Here is a 21054-nt window from a genome sequence, read left to right on the forward strand (position 1 = left end):
TACGTGGCAGTCTGTGTCACTGACCCTATTCTTTCCACATGAGGGCATTTCCGACTGCAGCAGTTGCTGACTGATAAAGATTTCCTTTTTGTGTATGGAAAAAATGTCCATAAAATTGAGTTTATGGATGCACAAATCATGAGCCTGGAATTATGATATTTTGCCTTTGAGCAACCAGATAGTATAAATGTTATGTGATAAAAACGGTTATTAAAAGGTAAATTAAATACTAAGACGTACATTATAATGTAATAAAAATAGCAACAAAATAAAAATCCTCGTCACACAACCACAATATTAACTGTGAATGCTTGAATTTAAATGACAAGTCACATTAAATGTCATAATTTAAAGCTCATGTATAAATTGCAAAGGGGTGTTTGAGGACAAATCAAAGAGGTCTAGAGAGGACTAACAAAAAAATAAAAAATAAAACATTTCTGCTTCACATGATTCTATTTTTTTATGAAAAGTAATTAACTTCTAATGTTCTAATAATTATTAAAATTCAAACAATCTGAGAAGGTAACATCACTGTTTGGTTGAACTTCTTCTCGCCCATACAAGCTGTAAGGAGGGTTCACAAGGGATGGCAACAAGGGCTAGCGTGCCTTGATTTTTTTATACAATATATACCATATACAATAATATGTCGCAAAACCATGAATTAATTCCTAAATCAAAAGCTGGAAAAAATGTTCAGATGTGTGAAGAAGTTGCTGTCCAAGTAGCAGAGTGTGTGAATTTCTGAGCAGTGAGTCACTGAGGTCATGAAACAACCCTGGGCCTTGCCAGGTGAGCCTACCTTGCAAGGTGAAAGTGTGTGAAAGGTGTAAAGCGACTAATGTGAACTGGCACTGTTGTTTAGCTCATCATCTAAGACTCTCCTTCTCTTCTCTGGCTATTTGCCTTTTCTTATCATCACTTTCACCGCGTGGAGGAGAAGTGTCTGAAAAGTGGCAGTGAATTTCCTCATAAACACTTATGATGTTCGCTGTTATAAACTTAAGATCAGACTGAGAAGAAGATGACAGCACATGGCACTATTCACATAGCATAGTGCTGGGGTTCCCAAGGGGGTTACCAGATGATTACCAAAAAAAAAGGCTACATAAAAACAGATTCATTTTCATATATATATATATATATATATATATATATATATATATATATGCGCATATATATTCTTTCTTGTGAAATAGTGTAGTAGTTTACCTCTTCGGGCCTCAGAGCCGTGACATGCAACCTGTGATGAGTATTATAAATTTAAAAGTTTGCTTGTAGCAGTTAGATAATATTGCTCTCATGTTTCTTCTATTTTTGCCGAAACCTTCTGCCAATACATAGAACTTTGTAAAAGTTTTAGGCACTACAAGTTAAGTGAGGATAAAAATAAAGCTATTTATAGTTTGAATTCATCACTTAACTTCATATAAAGTACTGTGAAAAGAAAAAACCTAAATTAGATTAGTATTTGCGGTGACCACCCTTTGCCTTTAAAACATCACCAGTTCTCTCATCTACACTTGCGCGCAGTTTTTCAAGGTACTACTGCAGGTAGTTTGTACCAAGCATCTTGGATAACCTGCCACTGTTCTTCTGCGGGTTTAGTCTGTTTTAGTGTCTTCTGTCTCTTCATGTAATCCCACACTGACTCCATGATGTTGAGATCAGAGCTCTGTGGGGACCAGAACATCTGCTGCAGGACTCCTTGTTCTTCTTGTCTCTGAAGATAGTTCTTGATGACTCTGGCTGCATGTTTGGTATCCTTGTCAATGTGCAGAATGAATCTGATACCGATCACTTGCCTCCCTGATGGTGAATCTAAACATCTGAAGTGCCAAAAACTTTAGCACACTGCTACAGATGAAAGTGTTAATGGTAAATGTGTATATAAATAGGTGGAGAAACTGGTGTTTAGAGTCTTTATGTTCTAGGACCTTTCCCAGAAAGGACTTAGAAGAAGAGAGGATAATTAGTCATATAGAGGGTTGATATACATACAGGTCCATTGCACCCTCTTGTGGCTCTAAAGCTACAGTACAGAATTTAATATTGGCCTAAGGATGAAAAAGTCTCCAGGCAGTAGAGAAAAGGAAATCCACTGTTTCCCAGAACACAACTAAAGGCCAACTAAAGGTGGATGTTTGGGGGTGTTGGACATTTCACAGAGAGAGAACATCTGCAAGAATGAGAGTGCCTTTACTTTTCCAGATGTGAAATAGGCCAGTGCTGTTATTCAATGGCTCTGGTTAGTTGTTTGTTCAAACTGTTCAAGTACAAATGACCAGGTTTGTGATTTAACCCATCAACTAAGAAGTAGTGACTGTGCCAAACTTTCCAGATCAGCATAGATAGTTTTAAAAACAAAAACTGTAACCCTGAGATTTCATTTACGTTTTTGTTATGTTATATTTGTTTTGTGTTGTATAATGCCCAAATCTGAGTGGCTGGACTGTCAGAAAACTGAAAGTAGACTCATATTTTTACCTTTCAAAATTGCAATGGTATAAAAAAGGTAAGTGGGGTTCAGATATAAAACACATAGTAGGAAGAAAGACAAATGACTGGGACAAGAGGGCTGTAAAAAGAGGAAGAGCTGACTCTCATGCCTGACTGGTTCCACTAATGAGCATGATGTATTTGAAGATTACCTATTCTGCATTACATGGAAAACATGACAAAAGGACACATAATGACTTTACAGTCTCTGCCTTCTTAGTTCCAAACTCGTCAGGCTGATGCATGACAAAAAAATCAAAATATTTGTATACATGGACAATTCATTTAAAGAATTTGATCTTAGTTTGTGATGATGTCCAACTCGTAACAGGAAACTGAGTTATACAAATACAGTAGCAGCTCACAAAGAAGCACTCAACTGTTTTCCCTGTTACCTGGATTGAACCCTCTTCCTCGTTAAATCGCTTCCCTGTAAGAAACTAATTAAAACTTTTGTATCGGGTTATAATCTTGTTTATTGATCCAAAAAGATAAAAAGGGAAAAGGAAATACACAGCGACAACATACTATACGTGCACACATTAAAAATGATAACAATGATCTGCAGCAATAAACTGTCTGTGGATTTGGATGCATGCAATAATAGAAGAAACAAACACTGATGTTTGTGTAAACAGCACAGGATATATCAAGATTTGGACCACACACAGAACTGTTTGATTTTCTCTACAATGGCAGGTTCCTGCCATTTCTAAGTGGCTGGTTGTTGCGACGAACGGAAAGATTTGAAATCTAGACTTGTGTAGCATTACACAACACACACTTCACATACAAAAACACATGTTACTTTCTTTTTGATTGGTATTAAGGCTAAATTTTTAAAAACCCAAATTTTGAACAAGCACCTAAACAAATCGCAATTAATGAATGAAAATATTCAGCTTCAGTTATTCAAAATTCACGATACAGAACACAAAGCCTTGAATTTTAAACCCACTGTTCATATACAGAACAGTGGGTATACAGAATACATTTTAATCAAAATAAGTCTTGTTTGACTGGCTAGTGGCACAATTCTTACACTAAATAAACCTGAAAAAAATTATATATATAATAACAGATATATTTATATATATATAAATAATACCATTGTTTTATTGTCCCTTCTTGAAGCGATACAGCCACACTCTACATGAAGAAATCACAGAAATAAAGAAAAAGACACAGTTTGGCCCCACACCTGGACCAGAAAAAGGGATGAAAACAGTGGAAGAGAAAGTCTCATTATTTACCATTATCAAAGCATTGTTATTACCATTGTTTTCTACTCAGGATACATTTTGCCATAGATGCATTTCCCTGAGCAAATCTTGAAAAAGGGGTGACTGACTGGGTTGCTCAGTTAGATACACTTACTCTGTAAATGCTTGATTTCCGACTCTGTGACTTTTCACTTTAAACTGTTTCAAATAAACAGTGAACTTCACAAGAGAACAAGGAAGGATTCATGTCCATCTGGCTTACATAAATGGACATGTGACAGCACAGAAAAAAGAGAATGACCATTGTTGTATATGGAAAAAAAACATCATGGTGCTGCTGGGTACCAGGCACTGACCAATCACTGCTATTCAGATCAGCTTCAAAGCACAATTGTTCTTCATCCTCTCTCTCTTGAGGTTTTATTCCTCCAGACGGGCACTGTGCTATTTCATGTGAATGGTGAATGGTAAATGAAATGCATCTGACTAGTCTTCCGCCGATCAGCCTGCATGTGCCACAACATATGGAAACAAGTAGAGTGCATATGTTTCTGGAGGGCTTAGTGCTCTGATGTCTCTGCAGTTTAGGCATTGCAGGTTATGGCTACCTAGCGCAAAATCATGGTGACCACCGAGGTCATGGACCCATGATCCTGGACCCTATCTAAATATCTATCTAGGACATGAAATGATGAGGACATAACAGGATCTTTTGAGGGTTTGTGTATTTGATGGTCCTTGGAAAATGCCCATTGCCCACAGTAAAACCAGTATTTTGCATTTGTCAACTGATCGCAGAATATCAATAAGAGGGTGGGGTCAACACGCGGTCTCACTTCATTACTAGGTCTAGGTCACCCCCCCCCCCGATCAGGTGATCAGCTGGCTGAAGAGACCACCTTTTCGGGGCAGGCTGTGCAGCTCGTCCCTGGGGTGGGGGTGGGGGGTTGGAAGAGGAGGTGGTGGTGGTGGTGGTGGTGGAGAAGCAGCAGCAGCGGCAGCGGCGGCGGCAGCGGCGGCGGGGAGGACTCTAGCCATGCTCTCGGGGAGAGGAAGGGGCGCAGTATGGGCTGACTGACCGGGGATCTGCTCTGGGGTTTCTTTGATTGTCTTCAGTGATGGACGAACCGAATATCCTGAGACGCCGCGGTCTACAGGTAAATGGAGACTGTCGTGACAGCGACGTGGTCGTTTCCAGCCAAACGGGATGATATGATGATGTTGATGAGCCACTGGCGACGATGCGAGGGATTTCTCCAGGAATGCTTTGGGTGGTTAGGAGCTGATTCGCTCTCGATAGCTCATATTTTCTTTTAAAGCCTACGATATCTATTCTTTCCTCCCCTTGATAGACCTAATTACGTGACATCGTTTGGAAATCTTATGGTTTTTTTGTATTGACGAATTATTTCACCATGACTAGTGTCCATTCATGGGAACAGGCGGTGGCACTATCATGACTCTATGGAGTCTAATTTATGGACGTGAAGGCCGTAGCAGAGCTGATCTCACTACCTAATGTGTTGATGTTGGAGCTCTTCATTGGGGCTTTGGTCAATCTGGTTGCCTTGGTGATAGGAGCACATAACCCCAGGCTGTGTTCCCATTCCTGCATTACTGACAGAAGCGTCCCTTTAATCTTCTCTAGGGTACTCTGTTTATCTCTCAGGAATGTCAAGTATGAGAATTATGAAGTGTTTTTAGTTCAGATATATATATATATATATATATATATATACATATATATGTGTGTGTGTGTGTATATTTTCTTCATAAATGAAGCAGTGAAAGCTGCATTGTGTCTACCTCAGGTCTGTTATGGAGGAGGTGATGTTGGGTTGGCGATGAAAGACTCACCAGTCCAAACTGCTCGTTCCTTTTTACCTTACATTCATCCGCAATTTAGATTTAAGTGCAGCCCTGTGATTATACTAATAATGAACATGCTGGTGAAATTATTCAGGTCTGCTTTCATTTTGTTGCGAAAAAAGCCACAATATAATGTTAGTCTTCATTAAGTATTGTTCCACAAATTGATATGTTCTGATTAGTGATTAAGTTTAAATAGTAATTAAAACATTTTTTGTTTTTTTTGTTTAGGTATCTGTTTATTTACATTGTTTTTAAATGTGACTGTGACATTAATTAATCACTGTCTGGAAAGGACTGTATTTAGGAGATATGATGAAATCCTATAGGGGACAGGATGAGAGCAGTGCCTCAAAACGATTTTGTGCAGAACCGCTTTCGGTCGAACTGAGTGCCACCCTTCCCTGGCTTTCGAATCCTGATTGGCAAGGACAGTTTCACAGTTGCCTGAGCTCATACGCAGTAGCCATGGTCAAGTGAGGATTTGTACATCCTCGCCATTAAATGACTAGAAGACCTACTTGTCGTGCATGAAACTGGGCCACAAAGCATCTAATGATATTTACATTGCACTGAAATGAGGATAAGTGGGAATGACAGAGAGTTCTAAGCATTTAGAGAAATTCATCTGGAAAACTGCTGTAGCCTTAGCTTATTTTTTAAAACATTGTCTGTTGAACAGCAAAAAAAACCCTTTACATTGCTCCCTGTTTATTCTGAAGAGTCAATGTCTGCTTTCATAACCACAGAAACAAAAATAATTAAAAAGGAGCAGTGTCCCCTGATGAGGCAAATATATTGATTTATGAAGATGCCCTCTAGCCAAACAATAAACATTTCTGCTATCTCTGCTGACATCTGCATTTCAAAGCAATGATATCAGAAAGACATTAAAAAAAAAAGCCATTTTAAAAGAAAAATATTCTTAATCTAATCTTTCCCATCTCTTCTATTCTAGAAAGAACTGAGTCTTCCTCGCAGGGGAAATATGTAAGTATTATCAACTAACTTATTCTGTGCTCTCTTTGTCTGTCTCTGTCTCCTTTTGTCCCCCTTCCTGTTCCACAAACCAGACCAGCCAGGTGTCTCTCACTTATTAGCTCTTTATGGTGCATGCATGTCCTATTTAACACCATTGTACAAGAACCTCTGAAACTTCTTATGAGGATTAACTGACAGACAGAGCAGTCTCACCGCTCAGACAGGTTTTACTTCAACTTGGGAAGGGAGAGCAGAGATAGAAATCAGGTGCAAAAAACCTCTGATCTTATAACAGAGGGGAGAGCCATCGTATGCAGGAAATCTTATCAGTAACTGAGAACCAATAAATTGCCCCTCCCTTGTAGCTAAAAATCCATGCTTATTGTGATATCTGAATCAGTTTCCCAATTTTGCTACATCAGAGTTATTAATCCGGTGTCCATGTGATTAGCTATATAAATATTTTGACAGAGCAAGCAAGCAGAGAAGGCTCTTACGGGTAACTGTTCAGTTTTGGTGTTTTTTTGTGTCTCCGTCTTTTTCCTATCCAGACAATCATTTGATGATTGATAGGAATTTTACACAGTAGTAACAGATCACATGATGTTGTATTCACAGAGGAGTGACACATGTGAACAACATGAGGGAACTTTGCTGCTCAAACAGGAGAATCCCACAGTCAAAACAATACCAACCCCTTTACTTACTCGAACCTGTTCAGGGACTTTCCCCCGTCTTTATTGAATAGATTTAGTCAGGCTGGTTCCACTGTCGATGAGTCAGAGGAAATATCAGAATCACAGGAAATACTAGCTGCAGCTAACAGCTGAGAGATGAAAAAAATACAAACAAGGAATTTTTCACTTTAAATGCAGTATGTGTGTTTGAGCTGAGAGCCGTTGCTGTTTTTGGCAGCACCCCATATGTCTGAGTGTTCAGAATACTGACTGTATTTTAAATAGCGTTTAAAGTTTTCATGTCATTGAAAAAGATGAACGGGGTCTCTATGGGGAAAAAAAAAACACTCAGGTATTTCTTTAGAGACCAGTAGTGTGTCTGTGTTAAATTTTTGTAATCTTATTGTTTTGCTAAGATTTCTCTATTATGTATTTCAAACTGTATAATAGCCCAGAGGGCTGGATTAACTCAAAATGGGGCAAGAATTAACTTGGGCGTCCATTAATTGACTCTCTGTTTGTGGTAATTTAGTTGAACGAGAAAGGAATGGGCCATACACCATGTAAAATTGTGACACAGACGGGAAAGACATTCCCAAACAAATCCAACTGAAATGCAATGGAACAGGCCCGTTGCCCGCTTTGACCGGCTGGTAATCCAACACTGTAGCCTGGGGTTGTAATGTGTCATTACTGCAATATAAAACATCACATGTTTAAACTATTATATGGCATAGCCCTGCTTTTGAAACTGTTGATTCCTTATCACGCGCAATGGATGGGTTTTAAAATGTAACATATGCTCTGTAGTTTTTGAAATTCATGAAAATCACACGAGGATTTCATTACTCCCTGATGACAGCATGCAACATTCATGGCTTTTTTTAAGCTCCATAACTAACAGCCGTAACCTAGATACGACTTGCTGTGCACGTTTTACCATTATTGTTTTTAAGAAATTTAGGTGTAGACGCGTAACCTCGTCGTTTTTAAGAAATGTAGGTGTACTCACGTAACTGATGTCGGGATTTTATTATCACTTCAAATACACATTCACAGTCTTTTAGGCACCGGGTGTTTCATTCGGTTTTAAGTCAATGTCACAAATATTCCGACAGAGTGTGAATGCATCATTAGTCCCGCCTCCATCCGGCGCGCGCTGACGCGGCTGCGCAGTGCAGCGAACGGTGCTGTTGCTGGAAAGTTTGTATCACTCTTGATATTTTGACGAAGCTATCGCTCGATCATGTCAAATCCTGCTGAAGTCGGACTGTTTCGGAAATATTGCTGGTAACTGGGAGAGGGGAGAGAGAGCGGAGCGGACATGGCCGTTGCAGTCTCTCAGTACCACAGAGCTGCCGTCCCGTGGGTCTGGGGTCAGTTTGTCCCGAAGCTGAATGGAGTTTCTGCTGTTGGACACTGCGTACTGGCCTAGCCAACCACCACCAGTAACAACAACTCCACCGCAGAGACTGTAACACGATGCCCCCACGTTAACTACAGGATAATTCTCATATCTGGATTGGCTTTATCGGTCACCACCACCACCACCACCACCACCATGTCTGACCAAAACTACTATTGGACCGTGTTACCGAGCTACAAAACTAGTTTTGTTACTGGGGCCATGATGAAAAGATCAAAAAGGTAAAAGCAACGCAGCCTGTTTTTAGTGGTAAATTTTCTGAATGTGCAGACAAACTCGATACAGCCTTGACTCAACTGCCGCAAAGCGAAAACGTCTGCTTTGCCTGTAGTTGTCATCATCTCCCCGCAGAGCTGGGCCATTCACTGTCTGACAAACAGCAATTTGTTGAACGGTTATGTTGAGCTATTCGATTCACAGCACGTACACGAAACCCCCACCGTGTTTGGTAGCATTATCAGCGTACAGCTCGGTTTTATAATGTCACTGTGGTGTCTGTGGTAGCCTCCGGTACGTTACTGAATGTGTCTGTTACATACGCCCTAGTTTTTGTTTCCGACAGAGAAACGTGGCCATTGTAGAATGTTGTGTGCATGTGTGTGTGGGCAGACTGCATTGTCTGCTGCCAGCTGTCGCAGAAAACGACAAAATTCCCTGTGCCGATCGATACACTGATGTGGTTAGTGGGACTGTAGTGTTGTAGATGTGCTTTTATCTGTGAGATAAATGTAATCAGCCCTCACAAAGTGGAGCAGTAAAATTTGCCTTTCACGGTCTGACAGTACTCGATGTGTCTTTGGCGCTCAATGAGTGACCTTAATTTATGACAGTTTTCCTTCTTTGTCATAACCGCATTATTTCTATAATGAAATCTTTTGCAGTGATCCTGGGTTACAATGTGTCTGTTATAGCTGCTTTCAATGGCATTAACTGCAATTCAGTGAAATTATGAAACAAAACCTATGCTCTCATCTTTTAAATTAGTGTAATATAGTTTCCCCAACTACTGTACTCTGTCAAACTATCCACTTTTTCCATATAGCTTGGGATCATGCATCAGTCATGTACCTCATTCAGCACAAGAAATGCAGCCCATTCACCATCAGCAGACATGTTAAAATTGCAGGCCTGCATCTCAGTGGCCTATATTAATCATGCTACATGGCCGCCTGCAACACAAACTACAAACCACTATTGTTAGTCTCAAATATCATTAGCCTTATCGCTGTCAACTGTTGATAAAGCTCACACGTTAGTCATGGTGTGATACAGTGATGCTTTCTTGGCATTTTTGTCCAGGCTCTATGGTGTGATTGGGCTGTCTGTTTATTTCTGATAAGAATAAAATACGCTCACAGTGTCTTATGTGGTTGGAGCTGTGTCTTAGACATATGGAAGCCAATGTCAAGCACTGTACTCTCTTCTCTCTGTTGCTTTGCCATCTCTGCCACTTTTTGGGTTGGGGGCCATATACTATGGTAATCTGCCTCAGCACTGACCCAGAAATGTCAGGCTCCATTGTCGTCTCAGCCCCACAACTATTTTAGTTCACTGCCAGAGAGTAAGAGAAATGTCACTGACATCACTGGGATGAAAAAGAGAGCATGATAAGATTACACCCAGCTTTTTGGGGAACGCAAAAACAATCTAAAAACGAGTCCCATCTCTATTCTGAATGAAGACCTTAGCACTCATAGCACCAGGTGTACAAAACCCTCAGGCATCACATATATACAAACATACAGGAAGTGGACAAAATATCATTTGAACTAAGAAGTAACTGCATCATAATTACACTCGCATTTATGTGGGTCGGCAAGAGTCAGAGAAAAGCCACTTAAGAATATCTGCCAGCTTTTAAACAGGTCTGCCAGTCACCACTTTCATATGTGTCATTTGAAAGAGAATCACTTCCTTTAATGGAGCTCAGAAGAAATGACTGACTCGTTTTACATGTGACAAAAGCTGCACAGTAACAAAGAACACTGGTTGCAAGTTGAATGCAACAAGCAGGGCAAAATGAAACCAACTATCATCAAAAAAATACAAACAATCAGCTCCAAAAATAACTGCAGAACTGAAGCAACGCCTCTTTGACAATGTCTCAAACAAAATTGTACATCATGAGATTTTCAAAATTGGTATCTAAGGCAGATTTTTATCAATGGATCAGTTTGTGTTGTTGATGTGTGAATAAAGACTGTGTTCATCCATGGTGATGGATCTGTAATGGTACAAACAGTATGTTATGGCCTGCACAGTTATGTCATGGGAGTCATTAGGTCCAATTATTCCTCTGCATCATTGTATAACAACCAGTCAAGGCTGTTTTATAGGATGTGGTGGTCTCAATGGTACAAGCACTGATACTTCCAGATGTTTCCCATATTCTCACATGGAAATCCCTGCAGACACACCAGACATCATTGGCTCATCATTGATACTTTGGTGTAATACTGTGGCACATAGTTCTTACTCTTCATTATTTATTGTATATTCATTTATTTTTGGTATTTCCATTGTTTTGGCAACACTTGTAGTGAGAAGCAGTTTTTCTGAGTATAAGAACACAATGAATGTGACTTGTTTAATCAGTGCAGCCAAATTAGTTAAAAAGTAATACACTACATACTCTGTGTGTGAGTGTGTGTTTATATATTTACATACATACATGTTTGTAGCTACAGATGTATGTGTACGTATACATACCATTACCAGTGCCATCACAGTTGTCAGTGTTTTCCTCATCATGATCAACAACTCAGGTTCACAGGTTGACTGTGTTTTATTTTACTTGACTTTCAAATGTTTTGTCCTCTTCTGTTTGTTTTCCTTCTCCCAAAGTTCCCGCAACAACAAGAGAAGGAGTTTGGCGGTCGGGACCCCATCGCCTACACTCTCACGACCGCTTTCACCTCTCCCACTTGCTACAGGTACTCGTGTGTGGTTTTTAGTTGCATGTCTTCTCGGCTCAACGTGTGATATTGTTTTAAAATTAGAGTGGAGGCTCATTGGGTATACTGTACATAGACATAATCACGTGGAAAACAGACATACAGTATGTGCCTTCAGCCGTGTGTTTTTTGTGATGCTGTATGTCACAAGACTAGCACAGGTTTCCCTCCGGTGTTCATCAAGTTTGTATTGCTATTGGATTATAATGTGCCCACTGTATAGTGCATAAGACATACAATAGTTTTCCTCCACATGATGATGTGGCTTCCTCTCAGCTACTCATTCCTCAATTCAGCTGCCTGATGTGGAGAGTCATTCATCCCAATTTTTTTTTTTAAAAAGTGAAAAAGTGTGTCTTTGATTTGCCCTCAGGGGCTGGCATCAAAACTTGTTATTGACCCTTTCAAGAGTATGTGGTTTGGTGTGATCAACAACAGGACTCCCTGCTGTCTGCTGAAACTGAGATTCGTTGATTAGGGAAGGAAGAGGCCTAGTTAACTTGTGTGCATGAGCTACTGTAATTAAAGTTTGATAGCTTCAGGCTAAAATGTGAAGTAAAACAAATCGCAAAGTTTGTCATCATGATCACGGAGCATTTTTCAAATCGATCGTTCAAAATAAGGGGACTGCCGGTGAAATGATTCAACACATAAATAGTTATATACATAGTTTCTCTCCGCTTCTGATAATTTTGTTTTTAAGCTTGTAACAGCTTTTTTTTTTTCTTCAGCTGGAAGCAGCCCTTCAGAAAGCCCCAGAAATGCCTCTGCCAGCACCTCTGCCAATTTCCAGTTTGCCCGCAGGTAGGAATTAACCCACATGCTTTTTAATATGGATTTAGTAAGGTACTTCAGCTCAGGCAGCTTACTACAGTAATATTTTCCTGAACCAATGCATTAAGTAGAAAATTGATAAAACTGATAAAATGCAGAGAAAACATCTTCATTGATTAAACTGAATAAATACATTTAAACTTTAAAGTAAGTTCAGCTTTCTTCATGCAAAGATGTTATCTGATAAAATTGCATGCATCTGAAGTTCAAAACATAAGAAATAAATGCTAGTAGAAATACATTTCCATTCATAATTCATTCAAGAGTAGTTCCAGAACCTGCAGTGAGAGTTAGAGATAGCCAAGCTGCCTCATTAGTGACTTTTCCCCAGTAGGGTTAATGCTTGACCTAGCAAAAACTGCCTCATAACGACTTAAATAGAGCATCAACATTGTTATCTTATTTTAAACTAGAGCCTTTTGAATAAAAACACAAAATTGAAAAGAGGCAATGGAGAAGCAAGTCTGACCAGCTGAAAGGCCCGAGGGCCACTTTCTAGACATGGATCTTGCCATTTGTGAAGCCAATTAAGGCGGCAGGTTGTTGCACACACAATAATTACTGAGGACCCCCGTGACTATGGGGAAAAGTTACAGAGCTTGCCTTCTCATCACATTTCTTGCAACTGTGTAAAGACTCATTGGAGTCTTGGATTTAGCAGAACAGTTGACAGAACAGGCATTCTGGTCTGTTAGCAGAAAATAGCGTGTTATTGACATGCAAGTAAGGAGATTATGGGATCAAAACAGCAACATGTAGGCTCATTCTAAAGGAGATGGCTACAGGTGTACATACATAGAAGCTTCAAGAATATGCTGCTTCTGTCTCACTGAATGTACTTTGAAAATATATGCTGCTTATCTGAACTACCATGTGTTATGAATTAGCATTTATCGTTGCAGTGCAGTATAGCATAATGCACCACAAGCTCAGGGATGGACGGAATGATAGAATTGCCTTGCGCAGGCCTGCATGACTCATCTAAATTTATTGAAACTATTTAAGCTGCCAGTGTGTAGACAGATGCTGTGACTGTACCTTTGAGAACTCCACTGGGTTTATTTGTTATTCACACATGCTGCATAGCCATGCTGTCTGTCTAGTGTTTAAGTAAACATGGAATAGCCAGACTTGCAATAGCTGTGTCCACACAAAGAGTAAAAAAAGTAAATTTAATGCAAATGAAAAAAAGTAGGTAAGGAACCACGTTGAGGTTGAGACGTAATCGTTTAGTTGCAACTCCCTCTTCAACATTAAAGATGCTTTTTTTAACCTTGGGGTGTGAGGACACACTCTGGCCCACAATACTTTATTCCCTTTACATCTCTGGCACATGATTCTAACATAGATTTAAAACCTATCTTTAATCTGAGCTTCTATCCCCTTAAGCCTTGAAGGACCTTAATACAACAACCTAGTATCAGTAGTAAAGGTTTTAATAATACATAATGGATGGCATGCATATCGGATATGAACCAGAAGAGAAAACACGCACGTCTAATACACCTCACTAATCCTCAGATCTAAGAGCAGAGCCATCCAATTTAATTGTGTCACCTCTGATTTAGGTACATGTCCCCAAGAGCTGGTTTCTGCAAGGAAACATTTGACCATCCCTGTCATCAAAGATTGAATCAGTGAAAGGAATTGGGCCATGTCCCCTTAGTGCCATATTGGATGGAAAAGAAGGGAGACAGTGGAAATATAGGCACTGTTACAAGTGGAAATTTCACACATGAAGGTTGAAGTTTTCTGTGTGTAGTAGTGGTCTGGCTGGGTTCTCACTGGTGTATATGTACGTATTGTTTATGAGTGTATTTTGTTTGTGTGTGTATCATGAGTCACAAGTTAAGTGCTTGTGGGTCTCAGTGCTGCAGTATGATAGCAGCAGACACCACTGGTTGCGAGCTGTGACAAACAAACAGGACTGTGTCTCTGACAGCCAGACTCTGTCACTATGATTAAACACTTTATTTTCTTTCTCACTTTGTGTCTCGCCCTGCCCCTCTTCTGTATCTGTCTCCTTCCCCATTTGTATCTTCCTCTTTTTGCATTTGTGTAGCCAACTGGCCCGCAATGAAAGGTAAGAAAATGACAAACTCTGTCAGTCTTAAAAAAATTTGCATGAGAAGATTGTTTTTAAATTAAAATGAATATGCAGGTATAAAAAGGTGAAACTGAAGATTGGAGTGTGTCATCAGGATGTGTAGGTTTTATGTACAACAGCAAGCGACCACTCAGCAGTGTGCTACTGTTTTGTCTCTGCAGATCGGATGGGCGAAGGTGGTCTGTGGCGTCAGTTCCCTCGTCTGGATACTGCACCAATGCACCCAGTTCATCAGTATCTGTAAGCTGAGTCTGTTTCTGTGTCTGTGTCTTCCTCTTCTCTTCTCTTCCTGTAATCACCACTCTCTGTAAGGTCCGTCTCTCTTTCGTTTGTCAAATATTCAACATCTCTCCAAACCACTGCTATGGGAGCATTTAGCTTCCTGTGTTACTTATACTCACTGTATCAGTCAGTTTACAGTGCCGTGGTTTCTTGTAAATTTATGGCACTGACTGACTGAACTACAAATCCCATTAAATTACACTTAGCGTAGGTGTTACAAGGAAATAAATCTGCCTATAAATGGTTGTAGATTAATAATACATCCCTTTGGGACCTTTTGGAGTAAAGTCTTTTATAAAGTGCCCTGCACCTGGACCACATTTTAGATGAATTGTGAAATTGTGTAATATAACTTTTGACCAACAACTAAAGGTAAAAGACCATATTTATTATCTTAAGCAAAGTCTTTCAGATTCTGCTTGTGTTATAGAAGTTTAAAGTGATGCTTCACCCAAAATCAATCTTTTGATATGAAACTTTCACCCCCTGTAGAACTTAGAACAGGCTGTGAAAAGTTTGTATGTGACCAGGATGTTTCAAAATATCCAAACCAATGCACAGACACACCTAGGCCCTGTTCTTCAGATTTGGTTTAACTAATTCAGGCTAACTTGAGGCTTGATTTGTTAATCTTGGATGAAGTTATATTGTGTGCTGTTATTTTGAATTAAAGGGAAAATGAGTAGAGAGTTGACCCCGTGATTTGCTGAGTGCTGATTATGTGATTGCAGTTACATAAAATTGTTGTTTTGGGAACACATAGATTCATGGACATACAGTCCTGGTTGAAATTATTGGCATCCCTGAATTTTAAGTACAGAATTTAGAATATATTAAGAAATAAATGCAAATCAACCAATTTTGTATAATTAAAATATTTAATAAAATGTCCAATGTTACTGTACCGAAGGAAAAAAAACAAAACTTTTAATCATGAAATGATACAAACACAAAATGTACCCCAGACACAATTATTGGCACCCCTCACTAATATTTGGTTGCAGAACATTCAGCAACAATGACAGCCTCTAAATGTTTCTAGTAGCCATCTAGAAGCATCTTGCATCTCTCTGCTGGTAGTTTCTGCCACTCTACCATTTCTATGCATTCAAGCTCTTTTTAAGTTTGCAGGAGTCCTTTTTGCAACGGTAGATGTTTATCTCTCTCCAAAGGTTTTCAATGGGATTTAGGTCAGGACTCATTGCTGACCGGTTTAAAACAGTTTATGTTTTCCATTTCAACTATTGTTGAAATGCTAGATGTGTGCTTTGGGTCGTTGTTCTGCTGAAAGACCCAAGATGTTGCACCTGTCGGCTGGTAGTTGCTGCCACTCTAACATTGTTAGAGTTTAGGTTCTTTTAAGTTTGCAGCAGTCCTTTTTGCAATGGCAGATGTTTAGCTCTCTCCAATGGTTTTCAATGGGATTTAGATCAGGACTCATTGCTGGCCAGTTTAAAACAGTCTATGTTTTCCATTTCAACTATTGTTGAAATGCTAGATGTGTGCTTCGGGTCGTTGTTCTGCTGAAAGACCCAAGACCTTCGCCTCAAACCCAGTTTTCTGACACTGGGTAACACATTTTGCTCTAAAATGTCTTGGCAATCTTCTGATTTCATCAGTCCTTTGATACGTTTCATTGCCTCCAGTACATACGCACAAAAGCAGCCATCCACCATGTTTTACTGTAAGTAAGGTGTTCTCTTCCTTATGGGCTTCATTTTGTTGCCTATAAACAAACTGATGCACTGTGTTCCCAAAAAGCACTACTTTGGTTTCATCTGTCCATAGAAAATTAGAAAGACTGTGGTTTGTCTATGAAGGTTTTTGCAAACATAGTCTTGCCTCTTTGTGCCTTTCTTTCAATGGTGGTGTCTTCCTTGGCCTTCACTCATGGAGCCCTACTTGGTTTAGTGTGCAGTGTATGGTACGAGCAGAAAACCACCACTACAGATTGCTCCAGGTCAGTCTGAAGCTCTTTAGGTGTCTTGCGTGATGTTTTTTTCACAATCTGCATCAACCTTGTCAGACTTCTCTCATTGAATTCCTTCTTAGCACTACATCCTGGAAGCGTCTTTAAAATTGTATGACTGTGAAACCTACTGATTATATTACAAACTGTTGAAACAAGGCTTTCATGATATTTGGCAATTGCCCTGTAGCCTTTGGAATTGTTATTTTTTTTGGTAATGGCATTTCTGATGCTCTCAGACATCTCTCTTGTCTTCGTCATTGTGAAAAAGAAACTGGAAACAATCAGCCCCTTTCTATGCAGTAAAAACATCATTCATTGGTTAATTCAGATCATGTGAACACTGTGAATTAAGCACAAGTGAGTCCTATTTGTTTTTCATTTTGTTTGAGGAACTAATTTCAATTTATCAAAAGGGTGCCAATAATTGTGTCAAGTGTACATTTTACGTCTGTCTTTTTTATTTCACTATATGAAAGCTTTTTTTTGTTGTTGTTGTTGTTCAGTAACTTCAGACATTTTATTAAATATTCCGACTATACAAAATTGGTTAATTTGCATTTATTTCTGAAGTTTTTCTTTCTTTATTTCTTTCTTTTTTATTTCTGATGTTTTAAATTCTGTACTTAAAATTAAAGGTTGCCAATAATTCCAACCGGGGCTCTTAAGTCTCATTTTATATGTGTTCCTGCATTGTTACCTGTTTTTTTTGTTCCACATTATGCGTCACAATTTTTCCACTGTTTTCCGCACTTTACTGGTAAACGATTAGATATTACCAATGAATGTGTTAAGACTACCAGTGATGTCGGTTGCATGATTAGCGAAGTTCTCCCATGCAACAGTATGCAAGTTCTCGAAATCAAGCTAGCACTAGCATGAGACTTGAAAGCAAACCACTCTGTTCCTCCCACCCCTCCCTCTCCCTGCTCAGTTTCGCTCTGCCCATACCTTCACCTATATCCTCATCATGTTCATTGTCTCAGCTAGTGCGGGAATTGTGAGCTTGGTAACCTGTGATTAAGCCATAGACGTCTTCCAGCAGCTAATACTGGCTTGAAGCCTTGGTGCGAGAAGAGTAGTAGACCAGAAGCATGTTCACATATTGATTGACTGCCGTAAGCCCCCACCCCTGACTTTGGCCTTCTCTGATTGGTTAGAAGGGCAAGGTTTGCTCAAAAACTTAAGAAGGGAATATCTCTGCATTGCTGCCAGGCTGTTCAACGAGTCTGGGTCACAGGAAGGCATTGACAGCTGTTGTCTTGGAGCATATCTCAACTAAAAATATTAGAAAAAAGTTACATACTGTAGCTTTAATTACTCAATCATATTTAGGGTTCAAATGATAAATTCCCATTTTAATGTCAAATTAAATGCCATATGTTCTGGCTCCATTGGTCTTTCAGCAGGCAGAATATTTTAGTTGAGATTTTGTGTCTTTATGCTCACAATATCTCAAATTAAATTTGGATTGCTTCTTTTTTAGTGTACACATTTTTATTTTGAAGTATATTTTGACTGAATATGTGTAGATAAGTTTTCATCGTGAAAATTAACTGCTAATTAAATGCTCTTATCTAAAAATCACAATTATATCAACATTCATTCATTATAAATCTAAGAAAGCACACAATTGGTATCTGAAAATTAATCCATATATGGTGTTCACCCTAAAACCTCATTAACATAATCCAGCTAACTATCTTTAAACCTGCACTTTTTGAGTTTGGGCTTAAGGCTTGTAGCTCCAGCAAATTTCCAGATGAATTTTAAGACAACTTTGAATAACAAAATTTTATTTATATTAGATTTATATTAAATCATCAACATTCTAATCTGGATTATTCGGTTATCCATTTATGAAGATCAAGGCCTGGATCACAGACTCGACAGGGTCATCTGTGATGATTGAGACAGAAGCAAGTGTATAGAGCCGTATTTTAGCAAAAATATAAATTCTTCAAAATTACTGATGATCAAGTGGATAACAGAAGTGGATTAAGCTGCAGGAGTGATTTGAGAAATTCTTCTTTGGATGTTTTCATATGTTTTTCTGCTATGATAACTAGTCTCTTTTGGAATCCCTTTTATCTGACATGAATCCCAGGTGACCACAGCCTCTGCTCTTGGTGGAGAAAGATGGACCTTGTTGCAGCTCTAGAGCATTTCAATTTAACATGTCACACCATTGAAATCATTTGAAGAACTGACATATTTTTATAAAGACACTGAATACATCCTCAGAGGTTGATGGAAAACACTATTACATGACTTGTCAACCATACTTTCAGCAGCAGTTGATTTACACAGAACAGCTGACTGGAAATGGATGTTGTATTGTTCAATGACTCAGCCACAACAGGATATATCCAATGATGATGCATCCTTCCATCATCAGCCTTTTATCAGTTTGCACCGCAGAGAGGAAATAGGAATGAATCTTCAGATGCCTTTCCCAGAATTTTCCTGGAATGATTTACACAGTAACGGTTATGATCAGTAATAGACAGTTACAGAGTTTGTGTGTGTGTGTGTGTGTGTGTGTGTGTGTGTGTGTGTGTGTGTGTGTTTGTGTGTGTGTGTGTGTGTGTGTTTGTGTTTGTGTTTGTGTGTGTGTCTATATATATATATATATTATATATTATATATTATATATATATATTATATATTATATATATATTATATATTATATATATATTATATAATATATATAATATTATATATATATATATATATATTATATATATTATATATATATATATATTATATATATATATATTATATATATTATATATATAATATGTGTGTGTGTGTATATATATGTGTATATATGTCTATAGATATTGTGTAAATGCACACAATTTGACTTTATATAGTGTGTTTTTCCGGCTAAAATCAACAATAAACTCATTATTTGTTGTGGAACTAAAGAGAAACTAAAAAATTCACAGTGGTTGGATAATTAATGTTTTACCCTGTGACTATCCTTATTAAATAAATGACTTCATACCAAAATGGTATGAGCTGTACTCTGCGTAGCCCCCGAGGGAAAGTAGAGGAATAATAAGTCTAATCACTAAAATAACATGGGTCTTGTTGAAATGCATGGTTTCTTTTTCCTGCATGACCTCACAAATGAGAAGGGATTGTACAGTGTTTCACCTCCTCACTAAGCTTTCCTTTCGGGAAAAGTCAAACGAAGGGAGCGCGTCGAGTTGCCCAGCTAGACCCATCAGTTATTTGTTGATGGTTTCTGTGGTGATTATCTTGAGACGTTATCTTCAAAGTCATTACGGAAACTGCAGCTGGTTGTAGAAAAACAATACCCGGCTCCTCTGTCACGGCTGTAATTTTGTATGGCCAACCACATGGCTTGGAGACGGTGAGATCAACCCTCCTCACACAATGCCCCTTTCAGGCTCGCTGTCAGTGAGGTCTTTATACTGCTCTTGCTCAGTTCTGTCTTGTCTCTAGTTTCCTCCTCAGGGTATGTTGCTCCCCCTCCATTTATCATTTATTTTCTGTCTCTTCCTTGCTCTTTCATGCTTTCTTTTTCTGTCTTTCTGTTTCTTTTTCTCTCTGTTGTCCTGTCACTTTTTCCCCTCTGTTAGGCTTTTCTCTTTCCTCCAGTCAGATGAGCCACTCTCCCTTTGCTCATCCTCCTGTGAAACACAAGATCCCAGCCAGATGGGAGTTCTCATAGAATTCCAGGCTGCATGTCACACATTTTGGCATGGAAAGAGAAAACGAATGCAAGCATGGCCAACACAACAGCTGTTGCTGCCTTCCTCAGGGAATGCTGCAGCAGGAAAGAAAAAATCCTGCTTCAGGGAAGCCGAACACTAAATCTCACTGAGTCCCCTTTTAAAAGAAGAAAGGGATTTATGATGTTTTACTTTACTGCAGCCTTTCTCAGCATGTCCTTGTAATTCAGATCTATAGTGGAACATGAAAGCCTTTAAGACTCTGAGTATTAACAGGATAATGAGTGAATCTGAGAGAGCAGTGGTTTGACTGTCTTATCAGAGGAAGCCTTTTAACACAGGATATTATATCATCAAAGCTCCAGAAGCAAAACCTGACATAGATACGAATGTGCAAATACAAGTAGACAAAAATATGAAATAAGTTGCCTTTGAGCATTCACTAGTTGACTGTTTTTTTCACATATATAAAATTAATTCCAGTTCTTCCTTCCCTCATTCCCCTTCTCTCTGTGCATACCCCATT

At 38.9% G+C, this 21054-nt stretch overlaps 1 protein-coding gene across 4 annotated transcripts in view; it reads left to right on the plus strand.

The window, feature by feature from the left end:
• Window positions 1-4828: 4828 nt before the first annotated feature.
• The window catches only part of mast3a (microtubule associated serine/threonine kinase 3a), a 31907-nt gene continuing 15681 nt past the window's right edge, over window positions 4829-21054 (plus strand). Inside the window, exons 1-6 of one of the 4 annotated variants that reach the window (XM_040142968.1) lie at window positions 4829-4882; window positions 6553-6584; window positions 11523-11611; window positions 12364-12436; window positions 14529-14549; window positions 14735-14813. In XM_040142968.1, coding sequence (XP_039998902.1) covers window positions 4844-4882; window positions 6553-6584; window positions 11523-11611; window positions 12364-12436; window positions 14529-14549; window positions 14735-14813 — 333 coding nt within the window. In that variant the 5' untranslated portion in view covers window positions 4829-4843. Of the gene's footprint in view, window positions 4883-6552; window positions 6585-8413; window positions 8900-11522; window positions 11612-12363; window positions 12437-14528; window positions 14550-14734; window positions 14814-21054 lie in introns of those variants that run through there. The other 3 variants (XM_040142971.1, XM_040142967.1, XM_040142969.1) reach the window with 3 other exon arrangements.

The sequence above is a fragment of the Xiphias gladius genome, chromosome 14 (assembly GCF_016859285.1).
Source record: "Xiphias gladius isolate SHS-SW01 ecotype Sanya breed wild chromosome 14, ASM1685928v1, whole genome shotgun sequence".
NCBI lineage: Eukaryota > Metazoa > Chordata > Actinopteri > Istiophoriformes > Xiphiidae > Xiphias > Xiphias gladius.